Source organism: Crinia signifera, chromosome 11 (genome assembly GCF_055691185.1).
Source record: "Crinia signifera chromosome 11, ASM5569118v1, whole genome shotgun sequence".
NCBI classification, from domain to species: domain Eukaryota; kingdom Metazoa; phylum Chordata; class Amphibia; order Anura; family Myobatrachidae; genus Crinia; species Crinia signifera.
The window spans coordinates 61,356,741-61,374,187 of record NC_139227.1 but is presented as its reverse complement, the minus strand read 5'-3'; the positions used below and the strand labels follow the sequence as shown (position 1 = coordinate 61,374,187).

The 17,447-nt window shown below is 42.6% G+C and overlaps 2 protein-coding genes across 3 annotated transcripts in view; one reads left to right on the top strand and one right to left on the bottom strand.

Annotated features, from left to right (window-relative positions):
- EIF1AD (eukaryotic translation initiation factor 1A domain containing) overlaps positions 1-618 on the bottom strand; it is a 38,361-nt gene extending 37,743 nt beyond the window's left edge. Inside the window, exon 1 of one of the 2 annotated variants that reach the window (XM_083165254.1) lies at positions 465-618. The gene's annotated coding sequence lies outside the window, so the exon portion shown is untranslated. The remainder of the gene's footprint in view (positions 1-464) is intronic. The other variant, XM_083165255.1, reaches the window with a different exon arrangement.
- On the top strand, positions 618-14,614 carry BANF1 (barrier to autointegration nuclear assembly factor 1). The gene is made up of 3 exons (XM_083165256.1): positions 618-775; positions 6,589-6,737; positions 11,740-14,614. Exons 2-3 carry the CDS (start codon positions 6,612-6,614, stop codon positions 11,884-11,886), a joined length of 273 nt encoding a protein of 90 aa, XP_083021382.1. The 5' UTR covers positions 618-775; positions 6,589-6,611; the 3' UTR covers positions 11,887-14,614.
- Positions 14,615-17,447: the final 2,833 nt, after the last annotated feature.

The following is a 17,447-nucleotide window of genomic DNA, read 5'->3' as shown; positions in this document are numbered from 1 at the left end:
CCTGGTCCACTCCTCATGGTTTACAAACTTTACAGGACTACTCACACTGTGCCATCTAACCCAATCCCCTCCCAATGGCCTGCCACTGCCAAAGCAGGGATGCTATCAAAAGTTCAACCCATCTACGAATTTCTATTGATGAAATCATCAGCCCTAGGATGCACAGCAGCAGTGGGGAAAGAAGGCGGTTTGAGAAGTTCATAGGTTTGTGTGGAGAGACCAGTATTTCAGAACTATTGTGGATTTTGGGGCTGAAGCAGTGGACTTCAAACTTCGAGGAACCAAGTCAAGTCCTGCAAACGCTAAAGGGAGCGTATAAACGAGTGTCCCTATAACAAAGTATACACCATAACTCGTTCACATTTATTTATCTAAAGTGATCAGAGATTATTCTTCCTTTAATCTCTCAGATCTGCTCCGGAGCAAATGAGAGGAACTAATAACCAGGCATAGGCGCCTCTTACCTGTCACTTCCTGGTGATAGCGCCGCACACATTCCAAGTTCCAACCAGAGCATAAACATGCTGGCGGCGCTATCTTATGACGTCACATTACCGCAACAGAAAGCGCTCTGTGCGCGGCACAAATGACAGCTTCCGGTAGCTTTAGTTCAGTTGTATTAGGGCGGAGTATAAACATGGCCGCATACACCTTTCCTTAAAGGGCGGGTTTCCGGTGACTTAGACTAACGAGGGTGTTCCGGAATGTGCAGCGGAAGTTCCCGAATTATTTAGACAAGCGGTCTATTGGCGGGAAGGGATACGCCGGTACCCAGGTCAGTCAGTGTGGCAGTGCAGCAGCTCAGATACTACTCTGCTGTGTACTCAGGGACAAGTATGCGCCGTGCATCTTACGGCCTTACTCATGTCTTGATTCCTGGTTACGTGTAGGTGTTTAAAATGTGACAGGTGGAGGCTACACAGTACCCCCTGCCCGATTGCCTGTATAGGGGACTGAGTTTGAGAACCAATGGTCTAGTACAGGCATGTCCAGCCTGCGGCCCTCCAGCTCTTGTGGAACAACACATGCCTTGCCATAGTTTTAGCATACCCTAATAGGAAAACTGTGGCAAGAAATGATGGGACTTGTAGTTTAACAACAGCTGGAGGGCTGTAGGTTGGTAATGCCAGGTTTAGGGGATCGGCTAATACAATACATTTGAATTGCTCTGATAGATGTCCGTTACTGTAGGGGCCCTGGGAAAGGGACTAAGTAAAAACCGGACCCGGATAAGACACCGGAATGCCGGACCAGACATCAAACTCTGCATTCCGGAGCTTATAGTGTCTGGTCCGAGGGGTGTCCCATGCGGGGGGTGTCTTGTCCGGGGGGATGCCTGTGATTGCTCACACCAGGGACATGGGGAAGGGGAGATTACAGCCTCTCCGTGTGGTCTGGACCGTTCCAGTTTTTATTACACCCCCGGACCATGCGGTAAGGCTGTATTCTCCCCCCTCTCCTCTCCCAGGTGACAGGTGCGAGAGCAGCCTCATCAGATGGAGCACCCCCGGACAGGACACCCCCGGACCGGATACTACATGCTCCGGAAAGCAGAGTTTGATGTCCAGTCCGGCATTCCGGTGTCTTATCCGATTCCGGATTTTACCCATACCCCCTGGGAAAGAGTGGAATCCTGATTCCTCCCCCCTCCTTCTGCTCTATAATGTACCCTGCAGTTAGTTTTGTAGCTGGTACCGTCTGTCCCCGTGCACACACAGTGTGTATGTTTATTACAAGAGAAAGTATAATGTGCACTGTTATTTTATTTATTACATTTCTTATATAGCGCATACATATTCAACAGCGCTTTACAGAGAATATTTGAACATTCACATCACTCCCTTCCCTAGTGGAGCTTACAATCTATATTCCCTACCACATGTGCTCACACACACACACACACACAAACATTCTAGGGTTAATTTGTTGGGCACCAATTAGCCTACCAGTATATTTTTGGATTGTGGGAGGAAACTCACGCAAGTACGGGGAGAATATGCAAACGCCGCACAGTTAGAGCCATAAATATAACACGGTTATGTAGCATTGCACAATATTATGTAACCTACACGCTAAACGTGCAGAGTGTATCAGAATAGCAACAGAGATTATTTTCAGCTGTTATTATAATTAGCAGTGGGAGTAACATATACTGGGCAAAAGTATTTGGAAGCCTGAACATTACACCAACAGGGGCTGTAATTACATTGTATTCACTTTGGCCCCATTGTGCAGCTGTAACAGCTTCTACTCTTCATGGGAGGCTTTCCCAAAAAAATTACAGTGTTTATTTTGGAATTTGAGCTCATTCATTCTGTAGAGCATTTATGAGGTCAGGCACTAATGCTGGCTTGCGATGTCCGTTCTAGTTCATGCCAAAGGTGCTTGATGGGGATGAGGTCAGGGCATGCTGGGATGTGTAGTTCAACAATAGCTGGAGAGCCGAAGGTTTCCCATCCCTGCCTTAAACCATGTCTCTATAGGTCTTGCTTTGTGCTCTGGGGCACAGTCATGTTGCAATACAAAAGGGCCTTCTGCAAAATGTCATGCCAAAGCATTCAGATTGTCCTTCACTGGCGAGAAGGGGCCTACAGATGGAGCTGGCCTCTTTCTTGCAGGGGCTGGGTATTCTATCACCAGTCCCCGGCTCTCGCCAGGGGCGCGCGCCCCATCGCTACAGAGCATTCTCCGCCGCCCGCCACCTTCCCCGGTGCCCTTTGCCACCCAGCCGTCCCCCCCCCCCCTATCCCTGCCCGTCTCCCTGAAGTGGAGACGGGCATGGACCCGCAGCCACTCGTGCGTGTGAGACGTAGTGTTCCCCCTAGAAATGAGGACGGGGGCAGCGCAAGGGGGGCGGACCGGGCCCGCCGACGTTACAATTGTGGGCCGCGATGTCACGAAAAGGGGCGTGCCCGGGCCGCGACATTATGAAAAGGGACGGGCCCGGTCAGCGCCGTCACTAAAGGAGGCGGGCATGGCACTGCCTAAGTTACCGTGCGGCCGGGGAAGCGCTGGGAATCGCCGTCTAAGGCGGCGCTGCGCTTCCCTGTGCACACAGCCAGGGCAGGCACCACGCTGTTTTAGCGGGGCACTGCTAGCAGGGCAGGGCACATTTTGCCCTGTAAAAATCGGGCAGGGCGCAGCGCCCCACTAAAACAGCCTAGCGGGAACAGGAAGACGCACGCGTGTCCCAGTCAGATGGAGCACCTCTGCACCGGCGATCGCCAGCGCAGGCATGCTGGTGATCCCCAGGCAAGAACTAGAGGCGCTTCATCTGTAAGTCAAATCCTGAAAAACAGCCCATTCCATTATCCCTCCTTCACCATATTTTACAGTTGGCATAATGCAGTCAGGCAGGTAAGTCTCCCGTCATCCACCAAACCCAGACTTGACTATCTGACCGCCAAATAGAGAAGTGTCATTTGTCACTCCACAGGACACTGTCTCCACTGTTCCCCCAGTCTGCCTTGAGGTGCTTTAAACCACTCCATTTGACGACTGGCATTGGTGATGTGCAGCTTGACCTTGGAAACCCATTCCACTAAGCTTCCACTGCACAGTTTCCGTTGCTTACAATAATGCCAGTGGAATTTTAGAACTCTTTAGCTATGGAATAAGCAGAGTGTTGGTGAAATAATATCACTTACAGTTAGTTGACCGTGGAATATCTAGCAGAGGGATATTATTTTATGAAGTCATTGCAAAGGTGGCATCCTATCGCAGTACCATGCTTGAAGTCCCTGAGCTCTTCAGAACAACCCATTGTGTATCAATGTTTACAAATGGCTAGGTATTTTATTTTATACACCTGTGGCAATCTGTTTGAAACACCTGAATTAAAAATTTAACAGATGTGGCCAAATACTTTTCTGCATATTGTGTATCTTGAATTATTTGGAGTAAAATGTATGTATCTTAGTTCAGCCCCAGTTATTGCATTTGAATAAGTGGGGAATAAAGCAAGAGTACTTTATCATTACTTTGCATTTGCTCAGACTGGCTGAAATAAATTGTGTGTGTATTAAAGGAATCGGGACATCTGTCAGAATGAACTTAGGTCTACGGTCATTAGGTCGACCCCACTAGGTCGACTGGCAGGAAGGTTGACCTGACTTAAGGCCGACATGGGCCAAGGTCGACATGACTTAAGGTCGAATTTGCATAAAGGTCGACATGAGGAAGGTCGACTGGTCATAAGGTCGACATGGGTTTTTCACTGTTTTTTGATCCGAATGTCGACACAGTCGACATGGACACAGTTGGCAATGAGAATCGGACGCTCGCTGCGCTCGGCACACTATTTTATTCTCCCACCACGCCCTAGTGGATGGTAGGGCATGAAATACCGCCTGTCGGCTCAAAAAACAGTGAAAAACCCATGTCGACCTTATGACCAGTCGACCTTCCTCATGTCGACCTTTATGCAAATTCGACCTTAAGTCATGTCGACCTTAGCCCATGTCGACCTTAAGTCAGGTCAACCTTCCTGCCAGTCGACCTAGTGGGGTCGACCTAATGACTGTAGACCTAAGTTCATTCTAATAGATGACCGCATCCCGTATTAAAGAAGTACATCAACCATCAATGTGTAGCAAACATTCAGTGCTGTGAATAGCGCTGGGAGGGAGCCCCTGGAGATATTAAAATCAGCGGGCTGTTATGTCGGAGAATGCCAGGACTTGTGGATATTTAGTCATGAGAACCAGCATTTCTTTTGTTTACTTGCTTCGCTCCATGTGTAGGAGCCATAGTGCAGTGCATTGCTGTTGCCCAGCGATTTAATCATGCTGGATATATCTAATTGCCAGTATCGGGACCAGTGTGCTCACTGGAGAACACTGGCCCTGACATCACACAGTGCTGACACATTTACTGAGTGATCTTGCTGAAGCGATCTAGCATTACTCAGAATGCTTTAGCATGTCCCCATGTGTAGGCCCCATAAGACTGAGCTGATCATCTTTCCTCCCTCTCGCATAGCTTCACCCCCACACAATTTCACTATCTATTTATAACTATCTCCTCTAGACACCAAGTACACTGTGTTGGCATTATTCTCTTGATTCCTCTCTCCTTTACACCATTATTCAACACCTCACAGTCGTTTCCACCTCAAAAATATTTCTAGGATCAGGCTCCCTCACCCAGAAAGCTACAAAGACCCTCATCCACTCACTTTCTAACAAAAGCCTCCACTCCAGTCTATTCTCAACGCTGCTGCCCAGCTCATCTTCCTCTCCAGACATACTATGTCCACCTCCCCCCTCTTACAAGCCCTATACTGGCTCCCCTTCAGAATACAATTCAAGGGTCCTTAAACTTTCTTTCAAAAGCAATTACCCATTCTGCTCCCACCTACATATCTGACCTGATATCTCTTTACACTCCCACATGCCCTCTTAACACCACAAATACATGCCACCTCTCTTGCCAGGTGGCTACTTCCTCCCACCAAGATTTCTGCCGTTGTGCTCCATATCTCTAGAATTCACTACCCCTCCCTTTCACACTCTCCACCTACCTACAAAACTTTAAACAGGCTCTCAAGACCCACTTCTTCATTAAACCCAGCCATCTCTCATCTGACCCTTCTGTTTATGCTATCTTCTATCCCTTCTGTCACCCCAGTCTGTCTGCCCCTTCCCTTTATAAATGTGAGCTCTGATGAGCAGGGCACTCTCTCGTCATATGCTTTTCTTAGAATATATCTCTGGCAGCCTGATAGTTGCGTCAGTGTCTCCAGATGCAACTGTCTTTATTTACCATGTACTTGTTTTTTGCTCATCAATGTATTGTCAGGTGCTGTGGAACCCTTGTGGCGCCATATAAATGAATAATAAAATAGGAGATCCCCCCCCCCCCCTCTTTATTATCATAAACATTAGGAGAAATTTGGTACCTCTTATTCAATTGGAGGACTAAAAGTGGGATGTGATTTCCATAGAAACCAGTGTTGTGTGTTTTTTTTTTCTCCTAATATTGTTAATTGTTTTCTAAAATCACTGGGACTATGGCTGCACCCCGTGCTGTGGACTATATAAATAATCAGAAGTTTTACATTTAGCTTAATTAATGCAGTAATTACTACTCATTTTCTGAAGCGGTGTCTTTTGCATCCAGCATTAGGAGCTGGGTCTTCTTCAGCAGTGTAAGTATACTAGTGTGTGTGTGTGTGTGTGTGTGTGTGTGTGTGATGTGCCCCCTCCCCTGTGTAAAGATGGATGGGAGACCCCGAGGAGCCACTGAGACACTTTCCCAGAAAGGTGAGTATCTTTATTTTTGAAGCGCAGAAAACTGCAACCAATTTTTATAAAGTAAGGTACAGCGGATATCCGGAGTGAGCATACCAGCGGAACCCAAAGTTCAGTGTTAGGTGTTTTCCCCTGACAAAGCCTTGCTCCCAATTGAATGCCTCGTCATACTGTTACAATATTGAAGTGTTCATTTAGAAAAGAAAAAAGCTGTCTGTGTAATATTTTAAAATGGGTAAAAAGATACGGAAAGATTTCTATATAATTGCAAAGTAAAGCATTCATTTATCTTTTGTATTACTGACTTTTTTAAGATTTTGTTTACTTTTATATGTAGGCTTTCTTGAACAACCAGCGAACATGTCGTCCACATCACAGAAGCATCGAGATTTTGTGGCTGAACCCATGGGAGAGAAGCCTGTTCAATGTGTTGCTGGTATTGGTGATGTACTGGGGCAAAGACTTGCTGACAAAGGCTTTGACAAGGTGATAAAACATAACGTGGTTGGTTTATATTCATTGCCACTACCGAACCCATTGAATTTTTGATGCATTGCTTAATGTAATGATTTCAGCTGGGCTGCGGGTGAATTTAACAAAAACTTACAAATAAATAGCTAGACTCTGATTGGCAGAGAGCTCTCTCAGCCAATCAGTGGCTGGCCATTCATTTGCATGGGTTTTTTTGCAGCACGGCTCTCGGCATCCCCCACTTCACTCCGTCTGCCTGAAGCTCTCCAGGAGTTGCATGCTATACATTGCATGCAAAAGTTGGCACATCAAATGCCTAATCGTACAAGTCTGCCTAGTATATGGGGGCCTTTACACCTAAACCCTTGCCTGGGCTTAGAAAGAATGGGTTAGCAAACCCTGTATAGGATTCAGTGTTTAGACAGTTACTACTTTTGTATTAAAATAAATGTATACATCAAGAAAAATAATCTTGTGCACATTATATAAGCAAAAAAACAACAACTGAAAGACATTGTCAGGAAAGCAATGGATAATTGGTTCACACTGTGAGGTCTTACACAGTTTCTATTTGTCAGAAATAGCAGCTGTGGATATAAACCTCAGAGTGCTCAGTTTTTAGAAAGAGCTTTTTAACCAAAGCCTGAAGGAACTGCAGACAAACAGCTAAGTATTTACTAGATAGTAAAAAGATTTCCACGCCCGTGGCTTCAGATGGAGACATTTTTTAACAGTCAAACCTTCCTCCCTCCTGGTTCCCCTCCGTAGCGGACCTGTCATGTGGGGTTTTTTTTTTTTCTGTATAATTACACTTTGTTTCGTACAGCTTACTGAATATTGTTTTGCTTTAGATTTTTGTTCTCATGAGGTAATCTTTTTCATGAGTTATTTTTCTAGGTTTTTATCTAGTGCTGACCAATAATAAAATACAACTTTTTGAAGGGGTGGTAGAAATAGATTGTGCTGAACAGTCTCTATTTCTACTTGCGATACCGACCGCGCTGGGCCTCGCATCAAACCCCCTTTAACACTGCAATTTTGACTAATTAACTAAGATTTTGACTATAGCAAAATAGCACCAGGTGTACACACCTCTTTTATTGCACTCCTTTTGTCCACTAGTATGGCATTGAAAAGTTGGAAGGATTGTTTCTGAAACATCAATTCTAGGATTGTGGTTACAGGTCATTTTGTCTTTCACATTTTATACTAAGCCCGTGTGTCCGCTACTACAATACTGGTTTTTAGGATATCCATGCTTGAGCAGAGGTGACTTCATTAGTACCTCAATTTTATTTAACCAGCTGTAAAAAGGCATGGATATATTTATATCCTGTAATGTAATCGTGGAGTTTGGGAACATTGACCTAGCCTCAGTTTTGAAGAATCAGGCGTTTATTCACTAAAGGTTGATTTTTGTCTTCGTAAAATCAATGAAAAATCTACCGGCCAAATGTTATAGCCTCAGAGTTTGGCAGCTGTGCAGGATGCTGGCCCAACTGAGGCTTTTTAAAGGGACACTCATGTACAAGGTTAAACCACGCCTTGTAATTCAGTGGTTCCCAACTCTGGTCCTTACGTACCCCCAACAGTGCACGTTTTCCAGGTCTCAACACAGAATCACAAGTGACATAATTAGCTCCATCTGTGGATCTTTTAAAATGTGTCTGAATAATGAGTGCACCTGCTGGGTGACCTGGAAAACGTGCACTTTTGGGGGTACTTGAGGACTAGGGTTGGGAACCACTGTTGTATGTGATTGCACCTTTAAAAAAAACAACTACTCATGGTTGGTCCCGCATCGAGGTCTATTACATTTGACGAAGTTGGGTTTCAGGGGCTGAACCGCACGTTTACTAAAAGATTTTTTATTTTAATTCTTAAATTTTAGTAAATGTGTGTTAGCCCTGAAAGTCCAACCTCTATTTAGATTTATTTGAAATGTAATAAAAATCTATGAAAATTCACCCTTTATACCTCCCAGTCATTTCTTACTTTTAATTAATGGCAGTTTATCAAAACAGCCTCTTCTCCCCTGGACAAACTGTTTGATCTTGATCAGACCAGACTTGAGACTTCCTAAAGTACTGTTTTTTTTTTTTTTCTATATTCTATAATTACTTAGAACAAACATACTATTGGGACTTCAGATCTGTAGTAATAGTACGTTTATTTATAAGGCGCCACAAAGTGTCCGCAGCGCCGTACATAGCAAATAAAAAAAAAAAAAAAAAAATTACAAGGTAACGTACAGGGTGTGTTGATAAAATACAGCATAAATAGGGGTATAGCTGGTAGAACTAAAATCAGCATCAGTTCAGAAGTAGGTGTCGAAATTGTCGAGGAGACTGAAGATAAGTAAAAGAAAGGAAGGACAGGAGCACAGGTGAGGTAGGGTGAGGAAGGAGGGCCCTACTCATAAGAGTTAACATACTAAAAGGAGGTGGGTGGACGAACAAAAAACAATAAGGATAAGCAGGATAGGAGGATCAAAAGAGGCTAGGAGGAGGGATAGGCTAGTCGATAAAAGATGGGTTTTGAGGGAGCGCTTGAAGGAGGTAAGGGAATCAAAAAGCCTGATGGGTGGCGGAAGGTTGTTCCAGTGCAGGGGGGCAGCGCGAGAGAAGTCTTGGACACGGGAGTGGGAGGAGGTGATTAGGTGAGAGGTCAGTCGGCGGTTAGCGGAGGAGCGGGAGGGAGTGTGGATAGAGATCAGTGGAGGAGGAGAGAGCCTTGTAGGTGGTGGTGAGGAGTTTAAAGAGAACTCGTAAAGGAATGTGGGGAGCCAGTGAAGAGATAGAGGGGGGAGGCGGAGGTAGAGCGGCGGGAGAGGAAGATGAGCCTAGCAGCAGCGTTAAGAATGGATAGGAGAGGTGCGAGGTGGGTGAGAGGTAGCCCAGAGAAGGATGTTGCAGTTGTCAAGGCGGGAGATGACAAGAGAGCGAATGAGAATTTTGGTCGCGTCAGTGGGGAGGAATGGTCTGATGCGTGAGATGTTGTGTAGGTGAAAGCGGCAAGACTGTGAGAGCATGAATGTGGGGGGTGAAAGAGAGGGAGGAGTCAATGATGACACCAAGGCAGCGTGTTTGGTCGGTGGAGGTGATCTTGGTTTCTCCAATGCTGATGGAGATAGTGGGAGAAGAGGGGATGTTCAGGGGATGGAAGATTAGAAGTTCAGTTTTAGCCATGTTTAGTTTCAGGAAGCGTTGGGTCATCCAGCCTGAGATGGCCGTGAGGCATTCGGAGACCTTGGACAGGAGTGATGGGAATAGGTCGGGGGAGGAGAGATAGATTAGGGTATCATCAGCATAAAGGTGGTAATGGAAACCATAGGAGCTGATGAGGGTGCCCAGAGAGGTGGTGTAGAGGGAGAAGAGAAGAGGGCCAAGGACTGGAGAGGAGGAGCTCGGAGTGGAGAAGGACCGATCGGAGAGGTATGAGGTGAACCAGGAGAAGACCGTGCCAGTGATGCCAAAGGAGCGGAGGGTGTTGAGCAGGAGAGGGTGGTCAACAGTTTCAAAGGCCTTTGTATTAAGCCGATAGTACATCGTTAGTGACTTTGGTTAGGGCAGTTTCAGTGGAATGTAAAGGGCGGAACCCGGATTGGAGGGGGTCTAGAATGGAGTTGGCAGTAAGGTGGCTTAGGAGACGATTAGGTCAGACGTTCTAGGAGCTTGGAGGCAAAAGGGAGGAGGGAGATGGGCCTGTAGTTGTTTGGGGTCCAGATTTGGGTTTTTGAGAATTGGGGAGACAAGAGCGTATTTGAAGGAGGAAGGGAAGATCCCAGATGATAGGGAAAGATTAGAGGTGAGAGCAGACTGACGGACTGAGACGACGGATAATATTGGAGGGGAAAGGATCAAGCGGGCAGGTGGAGGGAGAAGAGAATCTGTCTAATTAATTATTACTTAGAAATGAGGTGCTCAAAATATGTAAATAATGAATAAAACGTAAGAAAATAAAGTTAAATAATAATTTAATAGAAATTATCTAGATCAGCAGATAGTGGGACAAGCCTGTGGATATCTGTCAATGAAGTCCTCTCACGAGGAACTAAACAAGTAGAAAGAAAAATGGCTCTCTGCACCTATCTATTGGTGACCATTAAACTTGCTGACTCACTCCACATACAGATAATGCTAAATTGTCAGTGTTTATAATTCAGTAATGACCGGTCATGACTCACATATTTATAAACTATTACACATGAAATACTTATACAAAAGAAATAAAAAGAAGAAAAGGCATAATATAAAAAAGATTGATATACTATATATAGTTAGAGATGAATATATATATCTCTAGAGATATATATCAATATTTTTTATATAATTTATTTTTATTTCTTTTGTATAAGTGTTTCATGTGTAATATTTTATAAATATGTGAGTCATTACTGAATTATAAAAATTGACATTATCTGTGTGGATTAATTCATGTCAGCAAGTTTAACGGTCACCAATAGATAAGCGCAGATTGATCTTTTTCTTTCTGGGGGTTCTGCCTTCTCTATTATCCAAAGGATTGGCAAATAATCTCTGTGTCTGACTGGTCAGTCCTATTTATTATACTTTCACATTTTAAACTGATCATTTATCAAATCAGCATTGAAGCCTGTTTCTGACAATTTTCCATTTATAAATAGTTCATTCTAGCTGTCCATTTCAATAACAGTGGTACCACCTAATGCTCTTCTAGATTAAGGAAGCTGGTGATCTTTGTCAAAAAAAATGCAGCAATTTAACAATTTTTTTTATGTCCCTGCTACAATACAGTGGGTATAAGCGTGCTCGACATGTTGTCAGTTAATTAGTAAAGTATAGTATAGTTAATTAGTATAGTTAATTAGTAAAGTATAGTATTAGTAAAGTATAGAAAGGGCTTTTAAACTACTGGTTAAGAGAAAGTTTGATCCAAAATCTTCGTGAACTAATGTGTTAAAGAGTGCGTGGCTGGAGGGTTACCATTTTTAATTATTTTATTACCTTTTGTAACTTCTTTTTTTTTTTTTTCCCAGGCCTTCATTCTCTTAGGTCAATTCCTTTTGCTGAGAAAGGACGAGATGCTTTTTCAGGAGTGGTTGAAGGACAACTGTTCGTCCAATGCAAAACAATCACGAGATTGTTCCGGCTGTTTGAAAGAATGGTGTGATGCTTTCCTGTAAAACTGGCACTCCAATTCTAAGTGCCTTCCCAAACCAAGCCTCCTAAGTCCACTGGCCAACCACATAATACCATGAATACCATCACCAAGGTCCTGCTTTTGGTAGGGAAACTTGGATACATTGGATTACTACTTGAAAGACCATTTTATCTACCAAGTTGCCCTACTTCTTAAGAAATTGTTCCATGTTTCCATGGACTTGCCTATCTTTACTCAAGATGGCATTTTCCTTGCATTTCATGCACTAAATAATGACATGGGATTTTTTTAAATAATTTTTATTTTATTTTGTTTTTAATTCGTTAAATTGAACAATGTTTCTAGAAAATAGGACCGTGCTGTTGCATTTTATCAAATTAGAAAAAATGTTTTCTCATACTGATGAGGGCCATGCATCTAATTTGGGGATGAAACCTAACCATACAACTGACAAATAGCTTTGAGTCTCCTGTGCGCTCTTATGGTGGCTGTGCTATACGCATTAAAATAGGATTTCTTTAGAAAAGTATGTGTACACAGGGCAAGGCAGGCTCATTGCACTAATTTTTAGTCCAAAGTAGTTAAACTAAAGTGTATGTGTAAAGGTGCCCATGCATAAGTTTTGGTCTAGATTGCATGCAAATCGCATTTCCGTGCCAATGCTATTGGGACCTAGTTCAGAAAGTATGTTCAGACCATACTTTTTGAACTGTGTGATGGGATGTGCGTGGAAGCATGTATCGCACCAAAACGCACCGTGTATGGGCACCTTTAGTCGGATTCAGTATTGAATCCCGGCGGTCGGGATCCCGGAGTTCAGAATCCCGACAGCCGAAATGCCGACAAGGGGGGGACGTGGATCGCTCCCCCTTGCGGGGCTCGCTGCGCTCGCCACGCAGCGGGCCCGGTGCCTCGCTATGCTCGGCACACTAATTTATTCTCCCTCCAGGGGTGTCGTGGACACCCCAGGAGGGAGAATGTGTCGGGATTTCGGCGGTCGGGATTCTGAACGCCGGGATCCCGACCGCCGGGATTTTAACTGCATCCCCCTTTAGTCACAGTTTTAAAGGTAACTAATATAATTGGTTTTATTGGTCCTGTGCAGTCTGGTGTGACATGGGATCTTAAAAAAATAAATAAACTTTTTATCAACTGCCTTTATGATGAGCACCATTATGATTTCCAAGTACATGTTAAGGCCAAAATTTAATTACCCTCTGTAAATTATGGTGGGTGAAAAAGGATGTATTATCAGTGCACTCCTCCTTTTTTTTTTATTTTTTTTTTTTCCCCCACATAGAGGCTTCTTAATATGCAGAATCTGTGAAAACATCATAAATTTGTATGTTAACAGAGTCGTGGCAACTAGCTAGTTATCTGAGTTTTGGTTTTTTTTCCAAGATAACTCCTAGCTTCGGGTCTAATTGGATAGCCCTGAAGAATTAATTACCATGGCTAATTGAATTCGACCTAAATCTCCTTTATGTATTTTTTTGCCTTTTTAGAGTTTAAAGTGCTGAAAATATTCAGCTTTAACATCTGAGAACAGTGTTTCTGTTAATGTGGTGTTTGAAATATCGGATTCCTTGCACAACACACTATTTAAATCCAAGAATCCTCTATGAAGGCAGTTATTCCTAGCAACAGTATTACCACTTGTGTTGTCAGTTACACTACGTTTGTGTTTTTTATTTTTTAGAATTGTGCCCCATTTTAATTATACATGTAAACTTTTTAATGTTTAGTAGGGAAGTTGAAGCCCCAAAGTACTCTTCTTAAAAGATTTAAAATAGCATAGAGCTGAAAGAAGTCGCCTTGGCACCATACCTGACACTTCATTAAACACCTTGGTGAGAATAAAACGTAATGTTTTGGGGTATTTTTTTTTTCTTTTCTTTAAAATCTTGGTCATGTCTGTTAAGTGTAAGATGCAGAGTTTGGACTTAAGGTAAGGTCTTGGTATAAGGGAAGTCAGAATGCTAATCATAATTCAAGAAAGATTCTACAGCAAGCTCTTGATCTTCAGACTCTTATGACCATGGAGATATAGGGTGGGATGTAATAGTCAAAGATCAGCAAATGTGCGGGATTCTGGCCTATCTTGGCAATTTTTTTTTAATATGGGCAATCCTTGACAAGGCATTATCTTGCCTTATAAATAATTGTTGGCCAGCATCCCACAAGTCTGGCGATCTCTAACTTTATTACATCCCACCCATAGACTACTACAATATCTGTCAATTTAAAAATTTTCATTTTGGTTTAAGAGCATGTTTTCAGTTGTTTCAGGTGGTTGAATGCATGAAAACTGTTTGGAAAATTGCTATTGACCCAATGCATATACAGCAAGCAGCCTATCTCCAGTAGTATGCATGTCAGAGAGAATCTTATTGCTATGGTTGCCACCATTTTCATCCAGTTTTCATGTATTTCAGTCTTCAAACCACATAGTGGAAATGCGCCCTTAATGTTTTTGTCTGATGTTCAAGATGCGTGCACTTGCCTCAAAATATTACCTCTGTTATGTTTGGTTTTAAAAATAAAGAATAAAATAAATCATTTTCTGCTTTTTCATTGAAAATATGCCTTAGGAGACAGTATGTTAGATTATATATTTCTACTATGTTTAAATTCACTGCTACTTTTTGCTAGAGCCACATGCTTCACTTACTGCACATTGTTTCCTCTCTGCTGACAGCATTGTTCATGTCATTGATTCATGACAATAAAGTTCACTGCTACAGTATGTAGTCATTTTGTTGACAGTGACTATGTTGAAATGAGTTTGCCAGCACATTATCATGAGATGTCTTTTACCACTGCTTCTTTTAATACTGCAATATAGGGTAGCTTCCCAGCGCAGGTCTATTCTTCTAGATGATTTCACCCCGTTTATTCGGGGTTTTTGAGGTGTGTTGCTAATAGGACCACACTGACCTTGGTGTTGGTCCCTATATGCAAAACAAGGTTTCTTTTTAAACGCTCCTCAGACCAAATCCTTTTATCTTAAGTAGAGAGGGAAGGGGTAGTAAACCAATGTGACTGACCTGATGACTGATCCCTATGTGCACATCATGGTATATTTTAAGGCTCCAAATTTCTGTTATTCACACTCAATATGTTTGGAAAACGTACTGACCTGTCACCAGATCCCTATGCTCATATAAGGGTTTCTTTGATGCGTCCCAGCACTTAAACAGATTTCCAACACCAAACGCCAAGATCTCCAAGTGCTGGGACGCATCAAAGAAACCCTTATATGAAAATAGGGATCTGGTGCCAGGTCAGTACGTTTGCCAAACATATTGAGTGTGAAGAAATTTGGAGCCTTAAAAGATACCATGATGTGCACATAAGGGTCGTCACATTGGTTCTCTACTTAAGACAGAAGAATTTGGTCTGAGGAGCGTTTAACCCCTTCCTGACAGAGCCAGTTTTTGCGTTCCTGACAGAGCCCTTTTTTTCAAATCTGACATGTATCACTTAAGTGGGAACTTTTTTTTGCTTTTACTTATCCCAGTGATTTTGCTTTTACTTATCCCAGTGATTTTGAGATTGTTTTTTCGTGACACATTGTACTTCAAATTAGTGGTAAATTTGGGTCGATACAGTCTGTGTTTTTTTGTGAAAAATACCAAAATGTCGTAAAAAAATGGAAAATTTAGCAATTTGCAAAATGTTAAATTTTCTGCTTGAGACAAATAATCATACCACTCAAAATAGTTAATAACTAACATAGACCATATGTCTACTTTATGTTTCCATCATTATTTCAACTTCCTTTTAATTGTTTTGGACACTAGGAGGCTTACAATATGAATAGCAAATTCTCAAATTTTCAAGAAAATTTCAAACACTGATTTTTTTAGGGACCAGTTCAGTTCTGATGTGACTTTGAGGGACTTGTATGTGAGACACCCCCATAAATGATACCATTTCAAAAACTGCACCCCTCACAGTATTCAAAACAGCATTTTGGAAGTTTGTTAACCCTTTAGGTGTTTCACAGGAATTAAAACAAAGTGTAGGTGAAATTTCTAAATTTCATTTTTTTTGCAGATTTGCAATTTTAATACATTTTTCTAAGGAACACAGTACATTTTACTAGAGAAATGTGACTAAAAATTGATTCCCCCAATTCTTTTGTTTTAATAAATATCCTATATGTGGCCCTAGTGTGCACGTTGACCAAACCACAGGCTTCATAATAGGAGCACCTACTTGATTTTGGAGCCTCCTTTTTATGAGATTATTTTTTAGGCACCATAAGATGCTAAAATTTAGGAACCCCCCCACAAGTGACCCCATTTTGCAAACTACACCCCTCAGGGAATTCATCTAGGGGTATAGTGTACATTTCAAACCCCCAGGGGTTTCACCAATATTGATACAACTGGGCAGTGAAAATGAAAAATTACATTTTTTTTTTTACACAAAAATGCAGTTCTGGCTCAAAATTTTTCATTTTCAGAAGGTATGAAGGAGAAAAAGCACCCTAAAATCTGTGCCCCAATTTCTCCCGAGTACGGCAATGCCTCACATGTGACCAAAAAATACCATTTGGGTGCATGGCAGGACTCAGAAAGGAAGGAGTGATTTTTGGATTTTGCAGCTCAGATTCTGGTGGAATGTTGGTGGGTGCTATGTTGCATTAGCAAGACCCCCCCAAGCACCAATACAGTGGAACCCCCCCCACAAGTGACCCCATTTTGCAAACTACACCCCTCAGGGAATTCATCTAGGGGTATAGTGTACATTTCAAACCCCCAGGGGTTTCACCAATTTTGATACAACTGGGCAGTGAAAATGAAAAATTACATTTTTTTTTACACAAAAATGCAGTTCTGGCTCAAAATTTTTCATTTTCAGAAGGTATGAAGGAGAAAAAGCACCCTAAAATCTGTGCCCCAATTTCTCCCGAGTACGGCAATGCCTCATGTGTGACCAAAAAGTGTCAGGACTCAGAAGGGAAGGAGTGATATTTGGATTTTGCAGCACAAATTCTGGTGGAATGTTGGTGGGTGCTATGTCGCATTAGCAAGACCCCCAAAGCACCAATACAGTGGAACCACCCCACAAGTGACCCCATTTTGCAAACTACACCCCTCAGGGAATTCATCTAGGGGTATAGTGTACATTTCAAACCCCCAGGGGTTTCACCAATTTTGATACAACTGGGCAGTGAAAATGAAAAATTACATTTTTTTTTTACACAAAAATGCAGTTCTGGCTCAAAATTTTTCATTTTCAGAAGGTATGAAGGAGAAAAAGCACCCCAAAATCTGTGCCCCAATTTCTCCCGAGTATGGCAATGCCTCATATGTGACCAAAAAATACCAGTTGGGTGCATGGCAGGACTCAGAAGGGAAGGAGTGATTTTTGGATTTTGCAGCTCAGATTCTGGTGGAATGTTGGTGGGTGCTATGTGGCATTAGCAAGACCCCCAAAGCACGATGAAATGATGAACCTAATAATCCATAGATGTGTGGTATATTTTAAAACACTCCTTTATACATAGGTCGGGTTTGTCGGGGCAAGTTTCACAGTGGAAAATAGTTTCCTTTCTTATTCCCTTTTTATAGC